Consider the following 12258-nt stretch of genomic DNA (forward strand, 5'->3'; position numbering starts at 1 on the left):
CCTAGTGGGGACATTTTCCTGCCTAGTGGGGACCTGTGCTACCTATTGGGGATATTTTCCTGCCTAGTGGGGACATTTTCCTGCCTATTGGGGACCTGTGCTACCTATTGGGGACATTTTTCTGCCTAGTGGGGACATTGTTCTGCCTAGTGGAGATCTGTGCTACCTATTGGGGACATTTTTCTGCCTAGTGGGGACATTGTTCTGCCTAGTGGGGATCTGTGCTACCTATTGGGGACATTTTCCTGCCTAGTGGGGACAATGTTCTGCCTAGTGGGGACCTATGCTACCTATTGGGGACATTTTTCTGCCTAGTGGGGACATTTTCCTGCCTAGTGGGGATCTGTGCTACCTATTGGGGACATTTTTCTGCCTAGTGGGGACATTGTTCTGCCTAGTGGGGATCTGTGCTACCTATTGGGGACATTTTTCTGCCTGGTGGGGACTTGTTCTGCCTAGTGGGGATCTGTGCTACCTATTGGGGACATTTTTCTGCCTAGTGGGGACATTGTTCTGCCTAGTGGGGATCTGTGCTACCTATTGGGGACATTTTTCTGCCTAGTGGGGACATTTTCCTGCCTAGTGGGGATCTGTGCTACCTATTGGAGACATTTTTCTGCCTATTGGGGACATTGTTCTGCCTAGTGGGGATCTGTGCTACCTATTGGGGACATTTTTCTGCCTAGTGGGGACATTTTCCTGCCTAGTGGGGACCTGTGCTACCTATTGGGGATATTTTCCTGCCTAGTGGGGACATTTTCCTGCCTAATGGGGACCTGTGCTGCCTAATGGAGATATTTTTCTGCCTAGTGGGGACATTTTCCTGCCTAGTGAGGACCTGTGCTACCTATTGGGGATATTTTCCTGCCTAGTGGGGACCTGTGCTACCTATTGGGGATATTTTCCTGCCTAGTGGGGACATTGTTCTGCCTAATGGGGATCTGTGCTGCCTAGTGGGGACATTTTCCTGCCTAGTGGGGATCTGTGCTACATATTGGGGACATTTTCCTGCCTAGTGGGGACATTGTTCTGCCTAGTGGGGATCTGTGCTACCTATTGGGGACATTTTTCTGCCTAGTGGGGACATTTTCCTGCCTAGTGGGGACCTGTGCTACCTATTGGGGATATTTTCCTGCCTAGTGGGGACATTTTCCTGCCTAGTGGGGACATTTTCCTGCCTATTGGGGACTGTGCTACCTATTGGGGACATTTACCTGCCTATTGGGGACCTGTGCTGCCTATTGGGGACTACTATGCTGCCTATGGGGGACTACTATGTTGCTTATGGGGGATTATGCTGCCTATGGGGGACTACTATGCTGCCTATTAGGGACTACTATGCTGCCTACGGGGAATTATGCTGCCTATTAGGGACTACTATGCTGCCTATGGGGGATTATGCTGCCTATTGGGGACATTTACCTGTCTATTGGGGACTGGCAAGGCTGCATTGATAGGCACTGATGACATTGCAATGATGGGCAGTGCAGTCTGTATGTCTCTGTGTGTGCAATTTTATTTCTGGTGTAGTTTTTGTAGAGCTGTATATATATTGGTATTTTACTAATAGCGATTTTGAATCTCTAGGAAACAATGACATCGAGAAAGAGAAAAATTGACTCGGAGTGTAGGATATTCAAGGAACAGTGGACTTATGATTACTTTTTCATGCAGTACAAGGAGAGAGCTGTGTGTTTGATATGCCAGAATATAGTGTCTGTGTTCAAAGAATACAATTTGCGTCGACACTATCAAACTCAACATAAAGATAAATATGATTGTTTGGTCGGAGAAGTGAGAAAAGATAAAATATTAAAACTAAAAAATACATTGACAACTCATCAAAATACGTTTGTGAAGCAGAAGCAGCTAAATATTTCATCACTGCGAGCAAGTTTTCAAGTTGCCAAGCTAATAGCGTGCACTGGCAGACCATTCGTGGAGGGAGAATTTGTTAAAGAATGCCTTCTTTCTGTAGCCAAAGAGATGTGTCCAGAGAAGGTCGATTTATTTAGTACAGTGAGTCTTTCAGGACCTACAATTACACGAAGGATTGAAGAAATGGGAGACAATTTGCCTCAGCATTTGCAAAACTCCGCAAAAAAACTTTCCTATTTTTCCTTGGCACTCGACGAAAGTAATGATATTCGTGATTCTGCACAACTTCTAATTTTTATTCGTGGGACGAATGATTATTTTGAAGTCACAAAAGAGCTTGCTGCACTGCAAAGCATCAAAGGAACAAGTACAGGAGAGGATATCTATGAAAAGGTTTGCCAAACTGTGAATGGTTTGGAGCTGGACTGGGCTAAACTAGCCAGTGTGACAACTGATGGTGCTCCTAGCATGGTGGGGTCTAAGAAAGGAGTAATTGCTCGCATTAACCAAGAGATGGACAAGCATAACCATTCTCATCCAATAGCCATACACTGCTTAATCCACCAACAGGCGCTGTGTAGTAAATCACTGAAGTGGGACTCTGTTATGAAAATTGTGGTATCTTGTGCTAACTTCATTAGAGCTAATGCATTAAACCACAGACAATTTCAGGAATTTCTGTCTGAGCTAAATGTTGGCTATGAAGATGTTCTGTACCACACAGAAGAACGTTGGCTGAGTCGAGGGAGAGTTTTGAAACGTTTCTATGACTTGCTTCCACAGATTACAGAATTTCTGCTTTCAAAAAACAAAGAAATACCAGAGCTCAATGATGCAGAATGGAAATGGCACCTTGTCTTTTTGACAGATGTAACAGAGTTACTTAACAGTTTCTATGTGCAACTTCAAGGAAAGGGGAAGCTCATCTGTGATATGCAATCACATGTGAAAGCATTTGAAGTAAAATTAGGCCTCCTCATCAAACAAGTGAAGGAGGAAAATTTCTGCCATCTCCCCACAACTCAAAATTTGTTAGCGGAAAAACCACTGGTTGTATTCCCAAACAAAACATGTGTGGATTCACTGGAAATCTTACTAAAGCAGTTCGAATTTAGATTTAAAGAGCTTCATCTCCATGGACAGGACATACAGCTTTTCCGTAACCCATTTTCTATTGACATTGAAAATGTGGATACAGTTTACCAAATGGAACTGGCTGAACTACAGAATTGTGACTCTCTGAAAGACGCATTCAAGTCAAGCAGCCTTCCTAATTTCTATGCATCTCTCCCCTCTGAGACATATCCTAATCTCAGGAAGCATGCACTCAAAATGGCAACGATCTTTGGCAGCACTTATGTCTGTGAACAGACTTTTTCCAGAATGAAACATCTGAAATCTCCTACCAGATCTAGACTAACTGATGAACACTTGCATCACTTGTTACGACTAGCAGTGACAAATATGGAACCGGACATTGACCATCTCATTAGCCAGAAGCAGGCCCACAGTTCCCATTGAAATATTGGTAAGTTTGTTGATTTAACACTTGTTCTTCATTTTAAAAATTGTATTTGTTCCGGTTTTGTTTCTTTTTTCTTCTAAATAAGATATGTGCAGTGTGCATAGGGCAGGCCATAGGAATTTGTCCATAGTTTTTTTTAAAAACTATATTCCGGCCCTCCAATGGTCTGAGGGACCGTGAACTGGCCCCCTGTTTAAAAAGTTTGAGGACCCCTGGCCTAGATTCAGTCTTTCGTTGCAATAACAGTGTGATTCCCTGACTGATTTGCCCTTGCGACGACAACTCAACATTTGCTGCTGGTGGTGTGCTAACCAGTGGACTTACAGTGGGGGAAACAATGTAGCATTGCTGACTACTTTCTTTGGGAGCAATAGCACATGTGGTACATGAGTTTTGGTAGTCCGTCCATGCTTGCAAGTGCATGGTGGTTAAATGTCTTAGCATGCAACTGGTATTCAAATTTCTCAGATTTTTCCCTCGGCTAAACGTCTTTGCACACTTCTTACAGATAACCTTGGCCTGATCATTAGGATTTTGTTTAAAAAAGTGCCACACTGCACTCTTCCTACTATTGAAGACATTTTGAGGCCTTGCACGCTGTGCTATTTTGACCGTCTGGCCAAGCTGTCCTGCAACTCTTTTGGTTTTTGTAACCCGTTTTTAGACTGCTCCGGGCCTGCCAGATAATAGCTGTTGCGATGTCGATGCCCACTGCGGATGCTCCTCCTCTTCTGAGCTATTGGCAGCAGCACCCTCTACCCCCAATGGATGCCAATCTGGGTCAACAACTGGGTCATCAATCACCTCCTCTTCAATGTCATGTGCACCTTCCTCTGTGTCACCGTGTATGGTGGTATATTATTCGGGAAGGGGCACCTGAGTTTCATCTGGGTCAGATTCTGGCTCAGTACACTGCGAGGACAATGTAGTGCTCTGAGTGAATGTACCAGCAGAATCATCTATCAGTGGCTGTGCATCAGTACACTCCATGTCAGATTCATCTTTGCCTGGGTAATTCACGATTTGACTTGATAACCCAGGCATGGTATGTGAAAACAGCTCCATAATATGTAGTGTGTCCTGCCACATCCTTCAATTTTGGTTGGGGTGAAGGACACAAGGAAAGGTGTGGTTCATGAACATGAGCCTCCAATGATGACTCAGTGCTTTTATTTTTTTAAACTTCAGAAGAGGAGGCGATAGAGCTGGAGGCTGAGTCAGCAATGTAAGCCAAAACTTGTTCTTGAAGCTCCGGCTTTAAAAGCGGTTTACCTACTCCTAGAAAAGGGAGCCTTCGAGGCCTTGTGGAGCCAGACGATGACGCAGGCTCAACATCTCCTGCATTAGGTGTTATTTTGCTTTTGCCACTACCAGCAGATCCACCACCAGCACCATCATTACCAGCTGCCAACCCCCGCCCACTTCCACGGACTCTTCCACCACACTTCCTCATTTTTGGGGAAAATGTACCCAAAAAACCACCAACTATATGGTACTGTAAAACAAGGTACAAGGTGTATATAGTAGTGGGGAGAATTGGAATCTCTGTAGACTTCAGGACACAGTTGGATTCTGTCAGGCTCTGTTTATTTTACACCGTAATGTGACAGGCAGATTCTGGATGGTGTAATAAAGGTGGATAGAGGACTGTGGAGAATTGGAATCTCTGTAGACTTCAGGACACAGTTGGATTCTGTCAGGCCCTGTTTATTTTACACCGCAATGTGACAGGCAGATTCTGGATGTTGTAAGAAAGGTGGATAGAGGACTGTGGAGAATTGGAATCTTTCTACACTTCAGGACACAGTTGGATTCTGTCAGGCCCTGTGTCTATAACACCGCAATGTGACCGGCAGAAATTGCCTAGTGTATGACAAACTACATGGTGTATATAGAATTGGGCAGAATTGGAATCTCCCTAGAGTGTAGATCTTTAAGAATGGACAAACTCCTCGGCTTTTCCTTACAGAGTCACACACTTAGATAGCTTCAATTTGGCCGTGATAACAGCCGCTACATGGTACTGAGAGAGGAGCGTGCACGTACACCTGTTGTGAGTTCATTTTCCCCTTCATTACTGAGGCCCAATGAACTCCCTCTTCTGGTAAAGAAAGGTAGTGAGCCTGATTGTCAAACACCTGAGGTTGATGATTGTGACTGGCTGAGTGGAGTTACGGACTGGATATAATGCTGCCGACGCCCTTCTGCCCTGCGGGTGATTTCTCTGTGGGATCCTTGGAGACCAGTCTGAATTCCTGCTCCTCCAAAGCTAAGTTTGCTGCTCGGCCTTTTGCTTTTGTGCTTTGACTTTGTTTTTGCTTTGTTTTTCTGGATTTCTGCCATTCCCTGCTGGGGTGTGCTGAATTCATTTAGCTCTGTCTTCTGAAAATACCTGAGTGCTGATTCAGTTTTTGAAGCCTAGCTGCTTCAGGGCCTTTTTCATATCAGCTGGTTGGCTTATGTCTTTGATAGGGTTTTGGCAGATTGCAGACAGCAGCCTTCCTGTCCTTTCCTATCTAGGTAGTTTTGGGGCCCCGTCTTTGCTCAGTCTATCTTTCTGTCTGTGTTAGTATTTTCATCTTGCTTCACCGTCATTATATGTTGGGGGCTGCCTATTGCTTTGGGGTCTGCTCTGGGGCAGTTTAGATTTCCCCTTTCTTTCTTTAGGCCTATGTATTTCTCCGGCTGTGATCGAGGGGTCTAGGGCATCGTAGGAACCCCCCACGGCTACTGCTAGTTGTGTTGATAGGTTCAGGGGTCTGCAATCTGATAGTTGCCAACTTCTCTGGTTTTCTGGACTTAGCTTGTATTTCTGCTTTTGCCTCCTACGGTGACTCATTCATAACAGAATCACCCGCCATACCGCAGATTCTAGGGTACTCAATAGCAGGAAAGAATTGTAAAAAAAAAAAAAAAAAAAAAAGTGTGTATATTTTTTCCTCTATATCTCTGAGGCCGTAGGGGGAATTTTTTTTTCTCTCAATGGAGATAAAGCAATTGTCTGATCGTGTGGAGCAGCTCGCTGCGGAAGTGCGGGGAATTTCCGCCTACCTTGCTCATTCACATGCTGCTGAACCAAAGATTCCTACACCTGATGTATTTTTTGGGGATTGGTCTAAATTTTTGAATTTCAAAAATAATTGTAAATTATTTTTTGCCTTGAAGCCTAACTCGTCAGGGAGCTCCGCGCAGCAGGTTAAAATTGTCATCTCTTTGCTGCGTGGCGATCCCCAGGATTGGGCGTTTTCTTTGAAACCAGATGATCCTATTCTGACTAATGTGAACACATTCTTTCAAGCTTTGGGGTTGTTGTATGACGAACCTAATGCCATTGATCAGGCTGAAAAGACCCTGCTGGCATTGAGCCAGGGTTGTGATTCTGCAGAATTGTACTGTCAAAAATTCCGAAAGTGGGCAGTACTTACTACCTGGAATGATAATGCCTTGGCTGCTCTCTTTCAGAAGGGGTTGTCAGAAGCCGTAAAAGATACTATGGTGGGATTTCCTGTTCCCTCTGGTCTTGACGATTCTATGTCATTAGCCATTCAGGTTGATCGGCGTTTGCGCGAACGCAAAGCTGCACGAGAGGTGTTGCCACCTGTTGAACAAATGTCTGAACCTATGCAATGTGATAGAGTTTTTTCCAGAGAGCAGCGTCAGGAGTTCAGAAGGCGTAATAAGTTGTGTTTTTTCTGTGGAGATGCCTCGCATATTATTTCTGTCTGTCCCAAACGAGAGAAACGCTTTGCACACACGTTTTCTGTTGGGGGTGTTCAACCTAAGTTTCTTCTGGCTATTACTCTGATCTGCTCCCTGTCCACATTTTCCGCCAAGGCGTTTGTGGATTCGGGAGCAGCCCTAAACCTAATGGACTTGGATTTTGCTAAACGTTGTGGATTTCCGATGACACCTCTGCAGACTCCTATCCCTTTGAGGGGAATTGATGCTACTCCTTTGGCTAAAAATAAACCCCAGTTTTGGACCCAGGTGGTAATGCGGGTCGCCGCAGACCATCAAGAAAATTGCAGATTTCTGGTGTTGCATAATCTGCATGATACTGTTGTTCTGGGGTTTCCCTGGTTACAGATTCATAATCCAGTTTTGGATTGGAAATCTGTGTCTGTGGTGAGTTGGGGTTGTCGGTGTGCCTTTAGTGAGGCTCCGGTGTTTTCCACCTCTCCTCAGTCGCATGATGTTCCTGATTATTTGGCGGACTTTTATGATGTATTTAGTGAGAATGAGTCTGCGTCTCTGCCTCCTCATAGGAGTTATGACTGTGCAATTGAACTGAGCCCGGGGTGTAAATTTCCCAAGCGTCGGCTCTTCAATTTATCTGTACCCGAGCACGAGGCTATGCGATCCTATATTAAGGAGGCGTTGGAGAAGGGTCATATTAGACCATCCTCGTCACCCTTGGGTGCCGGTTTTTTTTTGTAGCCAAAAAGGATGGATCATTAAGACCTTGTATTGATTATCGTGCCCTCAACAAAATTACTGTTAAATATCAGTATCCGTTACCCCTGATTTCTGATCTATTCTCCAGAGTTAAAGGTGCTTGCTGGTTTACCAAGCTTGACCTCAGGGGGGCGTATAATCTTATTCGCATTAAGCATGGGGATGAATGGAAGACGGCGTTTAATACTCCGGAGGGACATTTTGAGTACCTGGTGATGCCTTTTGGGCTCACTAATGCCCCTTCTGTCTTCCAGTGCTTCATGAACGATATTTTCCGAGATTTTGTCGATAAATTTTTGATTATCTATCTGGATGATATTTTGATCTTCTCCAAGGATTGGGATTCTCATGTGGAACATATTCGGACTGTGTTCCGGATCTTGAGGGAGAATTCCCTGTATGTCAAGGGATCTAAATGCCTTTTTGGAGTACAGAGGATTTCTTTTTTGGGATTTATTTTGTCCCCGTCAACTATTGAAATGGACCCGGCCAAGGTACAGGCCATTCACGATTGGGTTCAGCCCACTTCTTTGAAGGCCCTCCAGAAGTTTTTGGGTTTTGCTAATTTTTATCGGAAATTTATAGCAAAATTTTCTGGTATTGCCAAGCCATTGACTGATTTGACTAAAAAGGGTGCTGATGTGTTAAATTGGTCTTCGGAGGCTGTTTCTTCCTTTCAGGAGTTGAAGCGAAGATTCACCTCCGCCCCGGTTTTGCGGCAACCTGATGTCTCACTTCCATTCCAGGTAGAGGTGGATGCTTCTGAGATTGGTGCAGGAGCTGTTTTGTCCCAAAAGGATCCTGTAACATCTAAAATGAATCCCTGTGCTTTCTTTTCCCGAAAGTTCTCTCCATCTGAACGTAACTATGATGTGGGGAATAGGGAACTGTTGGCCATGAAATGGGCATTTGAGGAGTGGAGACATTGGTTGGAGGGAGCTAAGCATCAAGTCGTGGTCCTTACTGACCACAAGAATTTGATTTACCTAGAGTCGGCTAAGCGCTTGAACCCTAGACAGGCTAGGTGGGCCTTGTTTTTTACACGTTTTGATTTTGTGGTTTCTTTTCTTCCTGGAACAAAGAATGTCAAGGCAGACGCCCTCTCTAGGAGCTTCCTTGCTGATTCTCCTGTGGTGACCAAGCCTGCTACCATCTTAGGCGAAGGGATAGTTCATTCTGCCATCTCGCCCGATTTGAGACGTGCTCTGGAAGAGTTCCAGGAGGACAAACCTGAGCGTTGTCCCAGTGGAAAGTTGTATGTTCCTGACCAGTGGAAGAAGAGAGTGATGTCTGAAGTTCATTGCTCTGCTTTGGCTGGTCATCCAGGTATTTTTGGTACTAGAGATCTGGTGAGTCGGTTTTTTTGGTGGCCCTCCTTGTCTCGTGATGGCAGGAATTTTGTGCAGTCCTGTGGGACGTGCTCCCGGTCTAAATCGTGTTCTCGCTCTATTGGGTTGTTGATGCCTTTGCCTGTCCCCAAGAGGCCATGGACCCATATTTCAATGGATTTCATCTCTGATATGCCTGTCTCTCAGAGGATGACTGTTATTTGGGTGATTTGTGATAGGTTCTCTAAGATGGTTCATCTTGTACCACTCCCTAAGTTGCCGTCTTCCTCTGAGTTGGTGCCCCTGTTTTTACAACAGGTGGTTCGTTTGCACGGGATTCCTGAGAACATTGTATCTGACAGAGGAGTGCAGTTTGTGTCTAGATTTTGGAGAACTTTCTGTTCCAGGCTGGGAATTCAGTTGTCCTTCTCCTCTGCTTTTCACCCTCAGACCAATGGGCAGACAGAGAAAACAAACCAGACCTTGGAGTCATATTTGTGATGTTTTATTTCTGCTGATCAGGATGATTGGGTTTCATTTTTGCCCTTGGCCGAATTTGCTTTTAATAATAGAGCTAGTTCTGCCACTTTGATGTCACCTTTTTTTTGTAACTTTGGGTTTCATCCTCAATTTTCTTCAGGGCAGGTGGAGCCCTCTGCCTGCCCAGGTGTTGACACTGTGGTGGAGAGAATGCACCAGATCTGGGACCAAGTGGTGGATAATTTATCTCTCTCCCAGGAGAAGGCCCAGCGGTTTTCCAACCGACATAGGACCATTGGTCCCCAGTTTAAGGTTGGTGATATGGTGTGGTTATCATCAAAAAATATTGCTGTGAAGGTGGCTTCTCCTAAGTTTAAGCCTAGATTTATTGGACCTTACAAGATTGTGGAGATTATTAATCCGGTCTCTTTTCGTTTGGCTCTTCCTGTCACATTTAAAATCCATAATGTGTTCCATAAATCTTTGTTGAAGAGGTTTGTTGAACCTGTTGTTCCGGGGGTGGCACCTCCAGACCCTGTATTGGTTGAAGGTAACATGGAGTATGAGGTAGAGAAAGTACTGGATTCCCGTCTGGCTAGACGGAGACTCCAGTATTTGGTTAAGTGGAAGGGTTATGGTCAGGAGGATAATTCCTGGGTCTCCGCCTCTGATATTCATGCCAAACGATTGGTGCGTGCCTTTCATCGGGCTCACCCTGATTGCCCTGGTGGCATAGTTGAGGGTTCGGTGACCCCTCCTCAAGGGGGAGGTACTGTTGTGAGTTCATTTTCCCCTTCATTACTGAGGCTCGAGGAAGTCCCTCTTCTGGTAAAGAAAGGTAGTGAGCCTGATTGTCAAACACCTGAGGCTGATGATTGTGACTGGCTGAGTGGAGTTACGGACTGGATATAATGCTGCCGACGCCCTTCTGCCCTGCGGGTGATTTCTCTGTGGGATCCTTGGAGACCAGTCTGAATTCCTGCTCCTCCAAAGCTAAGTTTGCTGCTCGGCCTTTTGCTTTTGTGCTTTGACTTTGTTTTTGCTTTGTTTTTCTGGATTTCTGCCATTCCCTGCTGGGGTGTGCTGAATTCATTTAGCTCTGTCTTCTGAAAATACCTGAGTGCTGATTCAGTTTTTGAAGCCTAGCTGCTTCAGGGCCTTTTTCATATCAGCTGGTTGGCTTATGTCTTTGATAGGGTTTTGGCAGATTGCAGACAGCAGCCTTCCTGTCCTTTCCTATCTAGGTAGTTTTGGGGCCCCGTCTTTGCTCAGTCTATCTTTCTGTCTGTGTTAGTATTTTCATCTTGCTTCACCGTCATTATATGTTGGGGGCTGGCTATTGCTTTGGGGTCTGCTCTGGGGCAGTTTAGATTTCCCCTTTCTTTCTTTAGGCCTATGTATTTCTCCGGCTGTGATCGAGGGGTCTAGGGCATCGTAGGAACCCCCCACGGCTACTGCTAGTTGTGTTGATAGGTTCAGGGGTCTGCAATCTGATAGTTGCCAACTTCTCTGGTTTTCTGGACTTAGCTTGTATTTCTGCTTTTGCCTCCTACGGTGACTCATTCATAACATACACCGCTGTACGGTGTATGTAAAATTGTCAAGCTCCGTGTTTTTGTATACGGACTGACACACGCTGTCTGTCTCTAGTTTTGAATGTAATTAAACAGCAAATATACTAAACTGTTTGAAAAATGGACAAAACTATAAGGTGTAGGTCGGTAAGAACGGACAAACTCCTCGACTTTTCCTTACAGAGTCACACACGTAGATAGCTTCAATTTGGCCGTGATAACAGCCGTTACACGGTACTGTGTGAGGAGCGTACACCGCTGTACGGTGTGTGAAAAAATGAACGCTCACTATCCCACCAGGACAAAACAATACAATTTGGATTGCTTTTAAAAAAGCAGTCTGAACACCAGTGTGCACACAGCAATGCAGCTAGCCTTAAAAGGCAGGATAATCACCACCAGCGCTGCTGCACAAAAGCAAAAATCTTCACCTTTCACTGCACATTAACTACAGTGAAAAGCGCTAGCAGCAGAAGCAGTTTTTTTTTTCTTTTTGCCTTCCTAACGCTCTCCCTACAGAATCAGCAGCTGCAGCAGCTCTCCCTATTCTGAGATCAGCATGAGTAACATGGCGGTCGGTGTCCCCGCCCTTTTATACCCCCTGTGACGCCACACAAAGCAAGCCAATCACTTGCTTGCCCTTCTCCAAGATGGTGGTGACCACTGCCTATGTCATCACATTGCCCACAGTGTCCGTTCTTCCTGATTGGCTGAAAAAGGGCACTAAAGCATCTTTTGAAATGCGACTTTGGCGCTAAAGTCGCCGACCTCGTGGCCGACCTCACGCTAAGGTTGGGTTTCTTTTCATGAAACCCGACTTTGGTGAAAGTCGGCGACTTTTGAATTTTTTCGACCCGTTTCGCTCAACTGTAGCATCTAAAATGCTGCTACTTCTGGATGGTAGGCACATACCTTTAGAGTTATAAATTGTTCACTGCCATCATTAGGATAGGCCAGGTGAAACAAATTTTACCAACCTCCTCTAGCCTTGTGCCAAAAATCGGCATCCATGAGTTTG

The 12258-nt window shown here is 45.1% G+C and overlaps 1 protein-coding gene across 1 annotated transcript; it reads left to right on the forward strand.

The window, feature by feature from the left end:
• The first annotated feature begins 1593 nt into the window (after positions 1-1593).
• Positions 1594-3399, forward strand: LOC141069668 (general transcription factor II-I repeat domain-containing protein 2-like). Its single transcript, XM_073559448.1, has one exon. It carries the CDS (start codon positions 1594-1596, stop codon positions 3397-3399), a length of 1806 nt encoding a protein of 601 aa, XP_073415549.1.
• The last annotated feature ends 8859 nt before the right edge of the window (positions 3400-12258 follow it).

Source organism: Dendrobates tinctorius, unplaced genomic scaffold (assembly GCF_039654945.1).
Source record: "Dendrobates tinctorius isolate UK_male_01 unplaced genomic scaffold, ASM3965494v1 ptg000270l, whole genome shotgun sequence".
In the NCBI taxonomy this organism is placed as follows: domain Eukaryota; kingdom Metazoa; phylum Chordata; class Amphibia; order Anura; family Dendrobatidae; genus Dendrobates; species Dendrobates tinctorius.

Coding starts and splice junctions, on each gene's coding strand:
- LOC141069668 (XM_073559448.1), top strand. CDS start 1,594: ATGACATCGAGAAAGAGAAAAATTGACTCGGAGTGTAGGATATTCAAG.